General features: G+C 40.2%; 1 protein-coding gene across 3 annotated transcripts in view; it reads left to right on the top strand.

The window, feature by feature from the left end:
* Positions 1-17543, top strand: part of PPARGC1A (PPARG coactivator 1 alpha) — a 362006-nt gene that overhangs the window by 296478 nt on the left and 47985 nt on the right. For all 3 annotated transcript variants that reach the window (XM_021554414.3, XM_021554416.2, XM_021554418.3), the window contains one exon: positions 3728-3907. In XM_021554414.3, coding sequence (XP_021410089.2) covers positions 3728-3907 — 180 coding nt within the window. The remainder of the gene's footprint in view (positions 1-3727; positions 3908-17543) is intronic.

The raw sequence follows: 17543 nt of genomic DNA, 5'->3' as shown, positions 1-17543 counted from the left end.
ATTCATATGTCCTGTAGCTATTATGAGTCAAGGCAGTAAGTGGATGACTTTCTGGCTCCAAAGTCCTAATTGTTTCTGAGTAGCTGGAGTATCCTGTGGGTTGTTGTCTGGCTTGTAGCATGGGTCTCAGCTGCCACAGCTTCATTTTTCTATCGTGTATTATTCTTAACGCTGCTAGGAACTGATTGAGGAACCAGGTTATATGGAAATAGTGAAGATTTATTTTAATCGCTGGAGTTCCTGCAGTAATTTCAAGCTAGTAACAGAATAGATAATTTATGTCAATGACTTTTTCATAGTGCAGAGAGAAGAAAAAAGAACCAAAAAAAGAGTTTGATCTTAATATTAATTGTGTGGTGGATGGATTAACTGTGGGTAGGATTTTGCCAGTGTGCTCCTGCATTGCACTTCCTGTAGCAACACTAGCATCTGCGTGCTGCTTTGGCTCAGGGGATCACCTTTACTGAGCTAAAATAACGCAAGCAGCAAGCACTGGAGGCAGCTTTCATTCTTTGAATCATTAATATTTGCTGTCAACGTTAAATGTATTATATTCTCGCTCACATAATGACAGGACGGTGTGTTGTTTAATAAAGGCCTGCATCACTGTAGCTGATCAGCGTCCCCAGTGCTTCACAGCTTAATGAAGGTGATGTACAGTAAGGTTGTGAAGATTGATAGAGAGAATCCACATGACACACATTTTGTCAAGTCTCTCTTTCCTGAATTCATCCCCTTGGCACTTTGAAAAACTTGTTAAAAATAAAGCAAAGATTATATTTTCATTAATATAATTAATATGGCATAAGTCCAGTCTTCTTCTTCTTCTTTTTTTTTTTTTTTTAATTTACCTTCAAAGGCACAAAAACAGCCAAAAGGTTAATGGAGAATTATACTTAATTATAATGATTCATTACCATCAGTGCAGTTAAGCTAATTTACTGTTTGCGTCTGAACTAAGAGAAAAAAGGTCTGTTGGAGTGAAGTAACACACAGTAATTAGCCTTTTGTGTTTAGTGACTGCTTTATCCTCCTAAATGTTACTGTAAAATTAGGGCTATAGTTATGGAATAACTATCATATCAAGTAACAGTGGGAAGACAGTAAAATGTGTGCTAGCAATTCAGGTGCACCTGTTACAGATGTATAGGCAAACAGCAAATATCAGCGTGTCAGATGAGGACAGTTTTAGGACTTGGAGTGTTAAATCTGGCATCATCCAAAGGCCAAATATAAATTAATAACAGGAACACTTGCTGCTAATGTGTCTCAGATTAATGTGCTCTGTGTGCTCAGGAGCATAATGTCATATTCAGAAACATTGATTTTATTATCATATCAACATTGGCAAGGCATATATACTTTATTTCAGCAGTTACATTTTTAGGTGACATTTTAGTCACTATAGGTAAATGAAGGCTGTGATAAGCAGGATTTTTTTTTAATGCCATTATTTGTCTTGCTTCAAAAACCCATTGTAGGAACTTAAAAATGCAGATTACCAAAAGTAAACATGTTTAAGTAGGTGGTTCACAGGGTGAAGCTATTTTTATAAATGAAAGCAATAACAGATCAGCAAGATACTTTAGAAGTCTATGGCATCAGTTATAAGCTACTGACCTCCAGAACACAAACCTGAGAATGATGCGGAGAATCTACCTTTTCAGTCAAAAACTAGATTATCCTTTAATGAGATCAGAGATTTCGGCCAAGCATCAAAAAAGGTCATCTCTGTATTATAAGATTGCTGCCAGAAGGTTGTGTCTTGCAGTAAAGAAGAGGAAATGCTCTATTTTTTTTTTTTTTGTCTTACACTCAAAATAATGGTAAAAAAAATGATTTAAAAAAAAAAGTTAACATTACTTAAGTGTGATTTTGACTTCTTTGGGTTTTACGGCCCCTTAAATAATAGGAAGGAAAACAACTGCTATTTGGGAGTCTCGTTTTGCAGCCTCTCAGCTTCCTTGCCTCTTGGCCTACTCTATGATTATCTTGTAGTGTCCTGGTAGACGTAGAAGTTGTCAGGTAAATTATAGCTCACACCAGCTGCACCAAGTCTTTGTGCCAGCAGACAAAATCTTTGCTCATGGCTGCACTGCTGCATCCAGCCCATGCACTGCAGACACACCGAGATTCCAGGGACAAAAACATAAATGAAAAGCACCTTCAGCAGCTCTCGCTTACACTGTTGTTAAAGGCAGTCCTTGCAAGAGGGACATAACCAGTATTGAGCAATTCACACCTATGGACACTGTTAGTGCCCTACAGACATCTGCCTTCAGAAAGTGGCGTTTTCTCCATTCGCTTCAGTCCAAATAGAAGTTGGGAAATCATTCAAGCCACGCAGAGTGACAGGAGTTTCGGAGGTGCTGCTGTTGGCCGTCCTTAACGCAGTGCTAGAAATGCAGTAGATGCCCTTAGACTCAGTTGACTTTAGATGACTTTTAACCATTCAGCGCCTAGTGCCTCTGCAGCTCCACGTGTGCTTTGCAACGTGGCATATCGATGTAGATGTTTGGAGATGAGTTACAGGGATACATGGTACAGTGCAGTAGGAATTGCTTAATTGAGCAGCATTGACATATGGGACTCAGCTATTTGCCAAACTGTTAGTACATGTTTTCTATAATTAGGAAATGGTTTTGGTGGATACTCTAACATTTCAATTGCTGTGTTGAAGTGGATGTGCGTTATTAATTTTTTCTTCCTTAGTAGGTCAGTCAATACCTTATCTAGCTTCATAGTGGCATATAAAAGGACACTTTTTCCAGGTTTGTTTTTATTTATCCTCACTCTCTTCCTAAGTTGTGCAGACAAAAACATTTTGCGCTGCTGAAGAGGATTCCTGCAGACTAAACTTTGTTTACTGCCTCAACCAAAATGTTTCATAGACCTTCTTTTACGATTACTGAATTAGAGGCTGCTAGAAGAGGAAAACCCATTTAGTTCTCTGAGTACAGCTTCTCTCTCGGGATATTTAGGAAACCGGCTCGGATAATAGATGTGTTCACACCAAGCAGTTGAAAGGCTGCATGAACTAACTATGTCCATCACTGAGAGGAGAATATAGGGATATTTCAGGCCACACTTTGGTTGCCAGGAGCCTTATGCAAACCTGGGTGGCTGTGGTTTGTGCATCAGGAAAAGAGCACAGCAGTGTCACTAGCCCATACTTTTTTTATGCCCATATGATAGCCACCATCACGAGTGGCTATAAGGATTACAGTAAGATTCTGTAGAAGTGAAAGCGTGACTGTCTCCAGCTTGAACTAGCCTCCAGGGCTGAAGGCTGTAACAGGCTGTGCCTCTTTAACCTGAATGTATGAGGAAGTGCATGACAGACCTTGCCCAGAGGTATTCATCTGTAACTTCTACCTGCACTGGTTCACTCTGAAAGGAGAACAAGGCCATGCTTCGGCCTCTGCTGTTGGATTTAAAGCTTTGAATATGGTCATTATCAAAAGGCATAGGGAGAAGGAAGGTCATCTTCCCTGGACAGAGATGTGATGAAGAAGGCAGTTTATGCCCTGCTGTTTTCTCTGCCCCTTTACATACCTATGTTAGACCTAACAATGACCAAACAATATGTGTTTCTTTTTTCAGAAAACAAAGTCAATCCTAGCGACCCGGTGTCATAGCTTAATTGAGGCTTAATTCTTATCACATGATATTAGTTAATAGATTCCTGGTAATTAATGAAAGTATTCTGTGTTGCTGTATCCTGCAGTGTGCTGCTCTGGTTGGCGAAGACCAGCCTCTTTGCCCAGATCTCCCAGAACTTGACCTCTCTGAACTCGATGTGAACGACCTGGATGCGGACAGCTTTCTGGGGGGACTCAAGTGGTACAGCGACCAGTCAGAGATCATCTCCAATCAGTACAGCAATGAACCCGCCAATATATTCGAGGTAAAGCAAGATGATGCAAGTGCATGTTGCAAAGTCCTTGCTTGCTTTTTTTCCTGGTTTGCTTTTTTTTTTTTTTTATTAGCCTGGTGGACAACAGTTTATTATTTTTCCGCCATTAAGAGACAAGAAAACTGCTGATGTATTACGGGTTCTGACTGGTTCCTTTAATCCTCATGATCAAAACGAGACCTGCGATTTGAAGGGTGTGGGGGTGAAAGTCTTAAAAGGATTTAAATGGAGCTTGTGATTTTTGAGAGAAAGCAGCAAAAGAGTACGTAGAGCACACTGCCCTGTGGTGTCATGATGAGGAGTTGCACTGTTGTCAGCTACAGAGCAAAACAGAAGTTGAAGCTTGTTTGTTGTCTTCCACTTGAATTCCTCGGCAAGAAGCAGAGTGCTGCACAGCAGCTAGCTGATGAGTAGCTGGAACATTTCTAGTAAAGGCTTTTACCACTCAGAGCCTTACTGAGCAAGTTAGCTGCACACAAATTAAGAGGTCCGCAATTTGTTTATGCACAGGCAAGAGGAAGGGTGAATGTGGCAGAGAAGGCAGGGAGGACCATCAGTCGCTCAATGTTCTGATGTTTCATATAGATCTCCTGGTGGTGGGTAGTCTAAAAGTAAAAGTGAGAGGGTGATAGGAGGGATTTAATTGTTTTCTTTCCAACTGTGCATTGGGGGTTAGGGTGTACGAGAGGAGGGTTACTGTCTCTTTATCTCTGTCTTGGGTTTTCTTTCTTTTGTTGTGTAAAACCTTCATAATTCATAAAACCTTGTGGTTTCGGGCAGCCATGCCCCTCCTAAACTCTAACCTCCTTCCCTCCCTGTTGATAGGAGAGGCCATAGATCGTTCACTGACTGGGAAATTGAACAATAAATTGATTAGCTGGCAGGAAGACCTTGTACAGAAGAAAGCTCTGGGTGCTATTTCTCACACGCCAAGTACTACAGCTCCAGGAAGTACAGCTAGCCCGCTGGTTCCGGAAAGCCCCGGATTATCATGGTAGAATTTTAAAGGCTGGAAAAAATTAACTGAAATGGTATAGTAAAATGCCTACCTAGGATGTGATGTCCTAAATAAAATTCTCCTTCCTTTGTATACTGCTCTAAACTCACAGTAATCTCCTTGATACAGATGAATTGCTCTGGATTTAAACCAGTGTAATTGATAGCAGAAACTGGTCTTCTCCGTTTAGTTTCTGTAACTTAAATCCAAGTAACTTGGAATTAATTTTATTTTAATCAAATCATCCCTACAAAGCTTTGTGCTCAGGCCCTCTTTTTTAGTTTAGTTGTATAATGTTTCACACTTTGTTTTACAAAGTTTCCAAATCCTGTCTGGTTCTTGAATTGCAGTTGTATTGCCTCAGGCAGGGTAGGGCACGTTGGTGGTGGCAGCGGGGCAGGGTCCACATTTGCAACGACTGCGATGGAGACTTGTTTTACTTTTTTTATAACTGAGGACACATTTTTTCCACATTCATCAAAAACCAAATGCAGAAGCCTTTTCTTTTAGGAAAAATCAGTTCAAGATGCAGACTTTAAAAGTGTAAGTTCCAGATAAGTAATACAATTATGTATTTACCAAATCTAAGCATACAAATTATTCCAGTAAAACCAGTGGAACTTGGCTTCATTTCTTGTTCTGTGTGTTACTGCCTGTCTGCTCTGATGGCCACAGCTGCTGAGTATAAAGTTGTCTCAGATAGGTAGTGACCATTCCCCTACACACCTTGTGTAGGAAACAATTCCTGTTCTGAAGCATGTTGCAAACAGCAGGGTGACCAGATAGGCTGATAGTTAACCTCACTGGGAGATGGTAACAGGGGCAACATCTCATGGGCAAGTTTGGGTCTGTCTGAGGATGAGCTGCCCTGGTGCGAAGAAACAGGGACATGTGTGGAGAGACAGGGGCAATGCTGGGGGAATGAATCTACACAGCAAGTAAGAGGTCAGAAGTAATAGTTTGGAAATGAAATATGCAGCTTCTTTCCTAACACACAAATTTTGTTTTCTCTCCTCACTCTCATTGTCTTCAGCTGCAGGCTGCTGTCTCATCACAGCTTGGCCCATACTTACCTGTAGGGACAGATTGTGCCCTAATGGTATTTTACAATACTGCAGTGCAAAATTAGACTATTTTCAGCTTCTTAGAGTGTTGTATTTACATTTCTTGGTTGCTTGGCCTAGGAAGATGGGAACAAGACAGTTATTTTCTTCTCCCATACATTAACCCTGTCCCCATTCTCCACTGTGCAGCTGGATACTTTGCACTATTTTTTGCCTCTGCCGCTCAGTAATGTGACGACTGGGGGTGCTCAAGATCAGAAGAAGATGTCATCTTCCTCCAGAGACTATCTCACATACTGTGTGGGAAACTATTTGTTTTAGCTGAGAGAATGGAAGTTTTGTGCAGTTTCTCATTTAGTAATCACTAGATTTTTCCATACTGAGCCTCAATAGCTTTTTAAAAAAGAAATTAATGTCTTTTTGTGCTTTTTTTTTTACTTTTATTTTCCTCTCTTGTCATTGTGGGAGTAGTATGTTTTATCTAACTTAAGCTTCCAGATGAGGCATTGTCATACAAAAATAGGAATACAGCCTATTTGGGGTGGAAAGGAAGGAACCAGAATATCAAGCAAATGATGTGAAGTACACAAGCAACATTACTTTCACAAGCTGTACAGTACATTGCCAAAGCTCGCCTTGAATGAAACATGCTCTCCTTTGAGGTATTAATGCAGTATATGTGGCATTGTCTATGTGAGGGACAGTGTCCAAAAGCCCTTTACAAAGTTCCCGAGTATCTCTGATGCACTTTTTTTTAATGAAAGGTTTGTATTTCATAAAGTGAATTTTCAATCTTTTTGCAAATTATGTTCCTTAAAGCTCACTTGAGCTGAGCTCCCACAAGCTTAGTGGCACAGGGAGTCTCATGAACTGGAAATTATTAATAGTTATGGTAGCAACCAGGAGCCAAGTGAGATAAAGGTCCAATTAGTCTAGATAGTATGTAAGTGTTAAGTATAAATCCCCGCTCTCATCCGCTTAGGTGTGATGAGATACTGGCCTTCACTCAAGGATTAAAACATGCCAATATTTTGCAGACACACCTAATTCATCACTGCATCATTCTGCTCACGTCCCAAATCAAGCCTGTACTGTCCCAGCACAGAGGCTCTTCTTACCATGTTTGTTCTTATGTACAGTATGAATTAGGTGATTTCTTTCCATTCACAGCTCGATATCTTCTGGTTTTCACCTAATTTTGTTTGCCTGTTGTTTGAAAAGATAAAATGAAGGAGTTCTTGCCCCTCAGGTTGTTCTCTATTGACACAAGTTCATGCAAGTGAATAGTTAACAAGTCACCCAAGACCGGTTATTTAGATGGTTCACTGCACCATTCATTTTTATAATTTGTTTTTTTGTGAAGAGCTAGACTTTAAGAAATTGTATTTGCAAAAAATTAAATTTGGCTACTTTCAGAAAATCAAAATGGTTAAATTTTCATTCTCAAAGCCAATGCGATGTGAAATTGTGAACAAACATACAACTTGATGTGTCATGAGTGGGAAAGCTTTTTGTTCATGAAAGCTGTTGTCCCTTGAGGCTTCTTGAAATATTCTGTACCATATCATGTAAGATTAGTCATATTTAAAATAATTTATGATCCTTGCCGAGCATTATGGAAAGGGAAGATATCTACAGTGGGTGTTTCTCTTTGCTGGTATTTTTTACAAATAACTCAGCTGAAGGTAAGAGAAAATTCAGCCTGTAGATAGGCAATAACCTGTAAAACTACAGTGAACTTGTGTAAAATCCTAAATCTTGTACTTGGTAAAACACTTTTTTTAGCCTTCAAAAACACTTTAAAAAACCCACATTGCTTGCCCTTCTGCAGGTTTAATTTATTTACATAAATAAAAAAAGTGATGCTCACAATATTTGATGACTTTGTTTTTAATTGCTTTATATAGGTGTATCCCAGGTTACTTCTCAAGGCCATTCTATGTGCCATGTATTTATTTAGAAAGCCTAAAAAGATAACTATGTTTTATTGTAGACTGCCAAAAAGGGATGTATTACAAGCAATGAGAATGTGAGGAGAGAAAGAAATACACAATGAAATGCAGTCTGTCTTTCCCCTGGCAGCAGGGGAATGCATGGAGATAAATGATTTCTTATTTATTTGGAAGGGGTTGTATCAGGGAGATGATGAGTGTTGAGGGAAGCTTTAAACATCACCAGAGTAATTTGCATTGGTTCAGATTATAAAATCCCTAATGTTCTGTGGTGCTGCCAGTCTCTTTCACCGTTGCAGGTTATTCATTCAAGGTTTGCATCCAGATTGATTAATGAATTACCAGATCTTGCGTAAAATGACTTGGCCTGACTTTTAAACAACCACCAATGTTTTCTTTGCCAGTCTTGTGACTGCTGTTAATGGGTTCCAGAGAACTGATCCTATATAGACTTTCTGTAGTGGCCTTCCCTAGCATTTTTCCACTTTTTAATTTTCTCCAAAACTATGAGCCCAGGGCAGGCAGTTCAAGGAGATACAATCTCAGGGAAAAAAAAAAAAAAGACGTAGTAGTCAAATCCTTGATGGCTGATGCCCTTCAGTGCCAAATCAGCATGATTTATCATAGCCATCTATTCAGCACAACAGAGGCTGGAGGTGAGCTGCATGGTGTACCTCACACAATATGCATAGCTAGAGCTCTGAACTTTGAAGGAAAGCCTCAGAGCTATTTGCAAAGTGCTGGTGCTTAGTGAATACTAAATTACATTTAGGAAATAGTCTACTGCTACCAGTTATACTTCATTTTTATTCTTGACACAGACACCTAAATCAGAGAACAGTAACATTTCAGAGATTATGGTAGCAGTTTGGGTATGTTCCAACACTATAATAGGATCAGAATTTTAAGGCCTTTTTTATTATTACCAATAGTCACTTAGTTTCTACTGCAGCGTACTTTGTAGGGAATTACAGCTTTTACTAAAAAGATTAAAATGCTATTATGCAAATGATTGCAGTATGTTATTATGTTTACAAATTAACATCCATGGCTCAACACACAAATTAACTAACTATTCCATCTATATTATTAAGGATTTAATAAAGTAACTGTTGATAAAAATGAGGAGCTTGGAACAGTTAATAGGAGCTGATCGTGATTTAACATAGAACTTAAACATTGTGTTTAATGTTCTAGATGGCATAATGGCAGAATAAAGCTTATCAAAGTGCTTGAAAGGACTGTGATTGTGTGCACCACATAGCAGCCTGTCTGAGGCCCCAGAGGGCATGAACCAAATAGCTCTGGCCAGTAGTGTAGAGCATACTGGTGAATCTGGAAGCAACACAGGACCAAGTTGTATCAACATGTACTTTCCTGCTCTAATAAGTAGGCTTTTTTGAAATTCAGATTCATGCAGATTGAATGTTTTACATGATAAGCACATGCATTGGGTATTTGGGAACTTGTGTCCTTCTAAAATGCAGCCTGTAATGAACTGCTTTTATGGCAAATTGGATTTAATTGCAGAGGGTATCGCTGTATGGTAAAAAAGGGGAAGGCTGAGTTCAATCTGAGATGACTTTACAAACATTCCTGCAAGTTGTTACTCCTAACAGTTCATAAGAGATCATAAAAGCAAGCAGGTAAGACCTACTGAGGTCCTAGAGAAATGAAAGTACAGTATGTGGTTATGGGTTAGATTTAGTAGTAAAGCAGACGACATCATAGGTTTAATACAACAATAAACATAAAAGGCAAAAGATGCAGATTTGGGATAGGAAACTTTATAAGGGTGATAAAAGGTAACAATGTATCATAAAACCTACTTGTGAAACTAGGAGAAGACCCTCATTTCCAGGGAAAGAAGATAGCAGACACTTGACAAAAGTGCTGGACTTTTTATACTCCTAATGGAGCAGTGGCACATTTCTTGTGTGTTTGAATGCATTACCTTAACCAGTCCGTGGCCTGACTCAGGGCTCTACTTCTGCTAAATAGGAGACCAGCACAATAACATCCTGTCTATGTGGGATGATGTATGTAAACGATAATCTATGATTAGCTATGCTGACATTTAAAAAGGCTCAAGCAGTAAGTGGAATTTATTTTACTTGAACCAGCTGCTATGTAATTGGAAAGAGTTTATGCAAATGCTCTGTATCTAGTGTTAACAAGGTGTGCTGCTGCTCCCTTTTTCATTCCTGCTTGGACAAACTACAATGCTTTAATGCAAGAACCACCTGGCACATTGGTTGAAACCTTCAGGCAGGAAAGAAGTCCCAAATGAGCAAAAAACCAATTGCTTTGAGAGTTTATTTTTTGATGTATGTGGCCACCAAGACTCTTCCCCAGGTGCAGTCAAGAAAATGTGACTGATCCGCTTCACGATCCCATTAAGGAGCCATTTCACCTAGAGCAGCCATGGCTTGAGATGCCCACTGTGCTGCTGCTCTGTAGGGCACCTGTGCTTTTTCTTAGAGGGAAGGCTAGCACTCACCAGAACACTAGTAAACTAATTAGGTCATTAGATGAATGTCTTGGCCTGTGTTAAAACCAGCCCTTGAGGACACTGTGTTACACTGTGTTCCCACTGGCTACGTAGCTAAATATGAACTGGTGTCAGCTGCCATACAAACAAAAATGTAATAGCCTCCTTTCACAGAGGTCATCTTAAATCCACTTCGGTCACAGTCACACTCCACATCTGTTTTAGTGAGATGCAGCTTCTTAAGGTGGCGTTTGGACTTCATAAGCACACAAACAACCGAGCTATAAATTGCTACTGCTGGAGTTATTTTGAATAAGTGTATACTGTTTCATATTTATAATGGTGAGGCTTCATAATATTCACAGTGAATATATAACACAGATCAGTTCAACAAGCATGAAATTGTATGTTGTCAACTTGTCACATAAATAGAGCCATATTCTAGCTTACAATAATGTTGAACTAAATATTTTCTCCCTGGAACTGCAGAGAGGGTCACAAAAATGTGGGACAGTAGCTCTGTCTTTTGTTAGAAAAACAATCCCAGACTGATTGTTAGTGGGAAGTAAATATTTCTGATAAGATTCTTCTGTTTTTTTTTAATTCCCCCTTGGTTTACCAACAGCAACAGAAAGTTTGCCTTTCATAGACAAATGCTAACTGGTTATGCTAAATTTATTTCCGTTAATGGTTTTGTTTCCAGCGTAACTTTTTTTTTTTTTCATTGTTACTATTTTTGCTCAATGCATCATTGCTAATTGCTACTAAACAGTCCATCTTAACCCTGGCATGCTCTTTCCCTGCTGCCCCATCCCACTTAACATTAACTCTGCCTCTTGCTATTACAGAAGGATAAAATTATTACAAGTCTTCGTTTAGGAATTCTTTTTCCTTAGTGCCACTAACCTATTGTGCATGTGTAGGTCAGGAGGAGGAAATTGCTTAGAGCATATTTGTTGCAGGGAGAAAGTTTTGTTATTGAATCATAATGAACTGGTTTTTGTCCTGTGAACAGGAAAAAAATACCAAGAAGAGTTTATGTGTGTCTGGGAAAATTTACCTACTTGTAGCTTTTGTTGTACTACTTGGGCAATCCTCAGATGCACTGGAAATTTGCAGCCTTTCTGGAAGAGTGCCCCCTGCCAGCTTTATAGGCCTCTTTCTCTCCAGTGTCTTAATTTTTATTTTGGTAGCTTTGTGCAGGTGCAGACAGGATCCTAGTGCCTTTGTAAGTGATGGGCTGCAGCCTTGGCAGGCATGGAGCTCTGACTGTGTGTGCAGGCACACTCAGCCGTGGAGGCTGGGTTCAGGTCTCGGTGGAAATCATCCCCTTTGCAACACATAGATGGTTGCTCTGGCTGAATTTTCTGTTCTGACACAACAGAGCAACAGTCTTGCTTCATAATGATTGAGAAATTAATTAGCACTTTGTGGCGGTGATGAGTCTGAAGGGCCATGATTGGAGTTTGCTTTTTACCACATGCAGTAATCACTGGGTTTTGTTTATGAAAGCACAAACCCAAAACCTATTGAGATTTTGGTGTTGTCATGAAGCGTGAGCCGTGTGATGCACTAGAATAATACTTCCATTTCCTCACACACATCTGTGCTTTTGTGCTTTACTGTGAGTAACACAATGGGGTGCTGGTCCATAATGGGTACTCCTAATCACTAAGACGATAATCAGGAGAAGAGTATTTTCTGCGAGGAGCTGCGGTGGCTGCCTCAGGCAAGTGTTGTTGCCTTGTTGATTTATGACAGGTTTGAGCTGCCTGAACTGCTCGCAGCCATCCAGCTTATTGCATAAAGTTTAGGAGGATCATCCCTTCCAGGCATATTGTGGGGCTGGAGGTGTCAAATGGGCAGGGAGAACTTCTACTTCTGGCTGCTGCCATAGCTGCTCCTTGAAGGCTCAGTGATACTAAATCTTTTCAGGATTTGGAGGGACCACCATCAAATGGTGTGAGGGACTGCAGATCTCTCCTACAGGAGATACACTTGAATAAAAATAGAGAAATTGGCCTAAAAAAGTTTCTTGCCTCTTGTCAGGGAGGTGGTGATAATGGTTATCTGGAGAATTGGTTTGGTCAGAGGAACTTCACATAAGCTGCTAAAAGAAACAATGAGAATTTTCTAAGTTTTCTCCTGGAATGGTAGTTTCTCCTGGAGGACAAAAAAATCTTTCTGTAAGTACTCCAAAACCTTTGCAAAAAAATCAGGTTTTTTTCTCCCATGTTGCTGTATAAGCAGTGACATAGCAATTCAGAAAGTGCATCAGAGACCTTAGGTAATAAATGTTAAGGAAGTGAGACATCTCACTGGAATTTTTAATTTGGTGAGAATGCTGCAGGCTTGCATATTTCACAAAGTCAGTGACAAGAAGCGGAAAGCAGGTACTACAAGAGTTTTAGAAGTCTTCTAGTATTGGGGGTTGGTTTTTGTTTTGGTTTGGTTTTTTTTTGGCTTGTAAATATGTATCACTTGGCTAGGTAGATCTAGCAGTCATGTTCTCCACTCTACCAGGCCAAGTGAACAGGATCTTTGGTTTGTTTGGTATCCACTTTATGAGGGCTTCTGGGTGAGGTAGGCAGCCAGGTAGTGCAGGTGACAGTGTGTGTGGTGAAGGATCAAGAATGAACTTGGAGCAGGGGAGGGCTTTGCAGAATCAGAGTGGTTGAAATGGAAAGGGATCTCAAGAGGCCATTTGGCCCAACCCAGCCTGTTCAGGAAGGACTACATGGAACAAGAAGTTGAGGAAGTATTTCTGTATTCCTCTGCTGCTGCTTCTTCCCTACTTGAAATTACTTTATTAGTACTGGTAAGGAGTTTCTGATCCCATTTTGAAAATATTAGCCCATAGTCCTAAGCAGCTACGGAGTTTCTATGAGACATGCCTTGGTAGAGCTAGAAGCCTGTTACTGCCAAATCCTTCCCAGAGGAAGATGGGTGATAGTCAAAGGTTCACAATCTGGCCTTGGTGTTCATGACAAATTTTCATATAAGGAAACCTACTTCTTGGGCTAATTTTAGTTTCCACAGGTACTGAGCTTGTCCATTTTCAGAGTCTTGTTGGACTAGTGGAACGGTAAAGTCAGGTTGAAACGGATGCTATGCAATTATTTTCATAAACAAAACATAAATGCATGCTTCCTGACCTCTGGTTGGAAATGCTCTGTTAGCATTTGACCCTCCAGGCATACACAAAGGAGCAATAGGCTTTTATTTTCACTTGTCTGGGGGAAACGTATGCATTTTTGAAATTCTTTTTCTGACTTTGTGTTTGCTTTACTGTTTTTTTTCTCACCAGGAGTGGTGTGGATTTTCTTGGCTGTGTTGGCTGTCCTTAAAAGCCCAACAATCACTCTTCACATTAGCATGAAGACATCAGGCAAAACATTGGCAATTGTCACATCAATTGCATCTGGGAAAAAGCCAAAAAAATTGTGGATTTTTTTCCTTAACACTGCAGAAACATTCATCCATTTCCAGTGAAAGGGTGTCAAAGTGTTTCTGCTTGTGTGTGATGGGAGTGTTGGCACGTCTTGTCATTTTCTTTGCCGTTGATCCCACTCTCCTATAGGAAGGGTCAGGTCAAATGCTTCTCTCAAGACCAAGTCTCCCATTTGCAGCAGGAAATCTCTTGGGTGGAGAAGATAATATTACAAAACAGAGACTAGCATTACAAAACAGTTCTGCTGCCTCTGGTGCAGTCTGGAGCATCACAGACCAAAAACTCCTATCGTGTCACTCTTGCGGCACCTTATTATCTATGTTTTTCTGTAAATCCGATCTGAGACTGTCATTACCAGTTTCAGGTAGGTGAACACCATCTGGGTGAAATAACCATGTACCAGTGATGAGCTGGAGGGGGCTCTTGTTAGTTAATCATCCCTACCTTCCCTTTGATGAGTTAATTTGTCTGTTGAGCCATGGAAGAGCCCCCAAGAGCTCCCAGGAGCCCCTTGTTAAAATTCTGCCGACAAATGGAAAGATAGGGATGATTTCACTCTTTTTGCTGGAGCCTTTGCTATCTATGATATTGCTAAATCATCCATAATGCATAACTTTCTATGCCATCTTTTTGTTACAGTTCTGGAGGCATATTACTGCTTTGTGCATTTACTTTTTAAACATTGTCACTGGATACCTAACCCTTCTGAAAATCTCATATCATGAATTAAGGTTCATTTCAGTACTTCCATGTGGCCTTTTAGTAGTTGGCATGCAAAGTTCCTTGGTTGTGATGCTCAGGCAAACTCTTGGGTTTTTTTTCCCCTTCAGTTGTTAAACACTGTGTTTATTTACTTGTTTTGTGATAATGCCTAAAAACTCTGTAGTAGGGGGAGAGGCTGTATGTACTAGTGACCAGCCCATCCCAGTTTTATGGTGTGCACTTTGAAGTCCTTGGAAGTCGCAAAGTTAGTGAAAGAAGAAAAGAGCTGGTCCTTGGGGTTTGTAAGTGAAGATTAACCCAGTTTATCTTTCCTTTGGAGGTATGTGAGCACTGCTCTTTAACCAGACTCCTCTTCCTCCCAGACAGCTGGAGGCAGCTACAGCCTGCTGAGCTTGCCTAGTCCAGGAAATAACACAGGTCAGAGCTGCAGTTGTGCCAATATGATGTGGGAATACCAAACCCAAGCAGAAGCTGCCTTAAGTAGTATATCCCAACATAGAAACTTATTTATCTCCAAACCTGAAATGAAGAAGAAAATTAAATTTAAAAAAATTTAAAAACTCAACTGGACAAAAGCCCACAGAAGACTAGGAGGCTAAGATATGCTATCATTTGGAAGTTGCTCTAGTCCCTTTGTAACTGGTCAGAGAGGGTGTGTTAGCTCTGGTACAGCCAGATCAGGGCGAGCTCTTGCAAGGAGCATATGTATGCATCTGCATAATGCTGATGGCTGCTGTGGGGGGATTTAATAGCTTTCACTCAATATTAATCTTCCTCCTAGGCTCTCTTCTGAGAGAGAGAAAAACCTCTCTCTCAGAGGAGCACAGGCGCACAAAGAAAGTGATGAGGGGCGACTGGAGTAGATCTGGAAGAGTGAGTTGGGATCCTACTGGGCTTGAGCTCTGGCTAAAAATGACCATCATGTACCAAAGAGGTTCCTGCAGAGTTAGTTAGCATCTCTGTATTGTGTTTTCAGAACTGTGCAGGGAAGGACTATTTGGCTATGTCGTCTACAGACAAATATGATTTCCAGGAATCTCCACGGCAACTGGAATCACGTCAGGGTCTCCACAGTGGTCAGTTCAAATCCAGTATGATCAGAGGTCATAGACCACAGGGGGATAATTCTCTTATGGACCATCAGCATCACTTTACGGAACTGCTCCTGGCATGTGCAGTTTTGTGAATGCTGTCCAGATGTATTTGAGCTGCCTCTCTGGACTCAATCTAGACCCAAGAGGGCTTATTATGGTGTGCAGAGGTTTTTCTCATTCAGGATCTCTCACAAGATTAGACTTTTGAAGCTTTGATTTTTAAGCCTACAGCTAAAGAAGGAAAGAGACATGCCCCTAAATTTAAGCCTGTAATAGCTCCTATTTCCTAAACCATGTCTTTGAAAATGATGTATGTATGTTCTTAAAGATATGCATGTCAGAAACTTCCTAATAAATTGCTTTTGTGGGTACTGGTCTTTCCAGCTTGAAACATCCAGGAATGCTGCCTTCTCAGGGCACTATGCACATAGCAGGAACTTCAAACTGGACCTTTCCACTTGATCTCCCATTATTCTCTCCTGCATGATCACTCCAGCTACACTCCATCACTAGAATGCTACATGTTTGCCACAGTTTCATTCCGCTTGGATTTTTCCTCAAACCAAATTCACAGAGATGACAAAAATCCTCTCATGTGTCTTGTCCTTCCCTACACCTGCTTCTGGGAGTGCAGTGACAGATACCAGTTTTATTGTGTGCCAATGTTACTGCTGTGTTTACAGCAGATTTAAGAGTTTACATTAGGCCAGTGTTACCTTCCAGTTTCCTTAATTCTATCTGCTGGCAGTCCCAGCTATGTGGTTGAGGTGGATGCCCCTGTCCTAAAGGAATTTGTGTCAATTTCTGCAGGGACAAATCCTCCCTGAGCTAAACCGCTTTGCCGTATTTGCTCAAACTCATATTTTGACAAAGGCGTTCTGTCCACATCCACCAGAAGAGATTGCTTTTTTTCAGATGCACTGGAAGTGGATGTGTTGGAAGCTGCCTGTACCTGGCTGATAACTGCGACGAAACATCTATGTAGCACGATCCATGCCCTTTTCTAATTTGTCTTTGAATGACAAATGTGTCTTCATTGAGTCAGCAAATGAAGAGATCCTACAGTGGAATTCATTGCCCTTCTATCCCTTTCAACAGAGTGGCAAGGTTTTCCCAATTCCTCCCCAAAATCCATCTTTAAAAGAACTCTTATGAAGACCTCCCTTTTGTATTGTGCAGAACTCAATTATATTCTCTAGTTATTTCTGATTCAGGCTCATAATGTGCTGTTATTCTTATGAATTGCCCTCAGCAATGCTGGTGTTTTCCAAATAAAAAAGTATATAAATAAAAAAATTAAAATCTTCGTGAAAATCAAAGTTGTAGAGATTTGGGGATAGTCCACATTCATCTTCACCGCTGTTGTCCCTAGAGAGTCAACTCTTAAGAGTTGAGTGTGAATGACCTCTAAAAACGAAAACAGATTTCATTAAAATCTTCTGCATTTCACAGACAGTAATGTAGTATAATAGCATGCTTTTTTCAATAGCTAAGGAGTAAAAATGCTCATAGACTTGGGATGGAAACCTAGAAAATATTTAAATGTTTGAATCCATTTGAATTGTTTATGTGCAAAGAAAATGCAATTCCTGGTGCCCAATTTGCACACTCCAAAAATTCCTGGAGATGTCTTCCTCCTGCTGCTTGAATGCTTTGGATATGTGCAGGTGTCCTTTCTGGTTTTTAAAGCTACTCAACTAATGAAGGATCAGGGTCACTTCACTGATGTATTGCATTTGGGGTAATTGTAACTAGAGATATTAGACAAACCCACTGATTCAGACTCGGTAACTCTTGACTATCTTCCCATATTGCATTTCATGATTTGGTTAGATTATATCTTATCTCTATCCTT

This window comes from Lonchura striata, chromosome 4 (assembly GCF_046129695.1).
Source record: "Lonchura striata isolate bLonStr1 chromosome 4, bLonStr1.mat, whole genome shotgun sequence".
NCBI lineage: Eukaryota > Metazoa > Chordata > Aves > Passeriformes > Estrildidae > Lonchura > Lonchura striata.
Note: the sequence above shows the minus strand (reverse complement) of the source record. Positions and strands in the feature narration are given on the sequence as shown.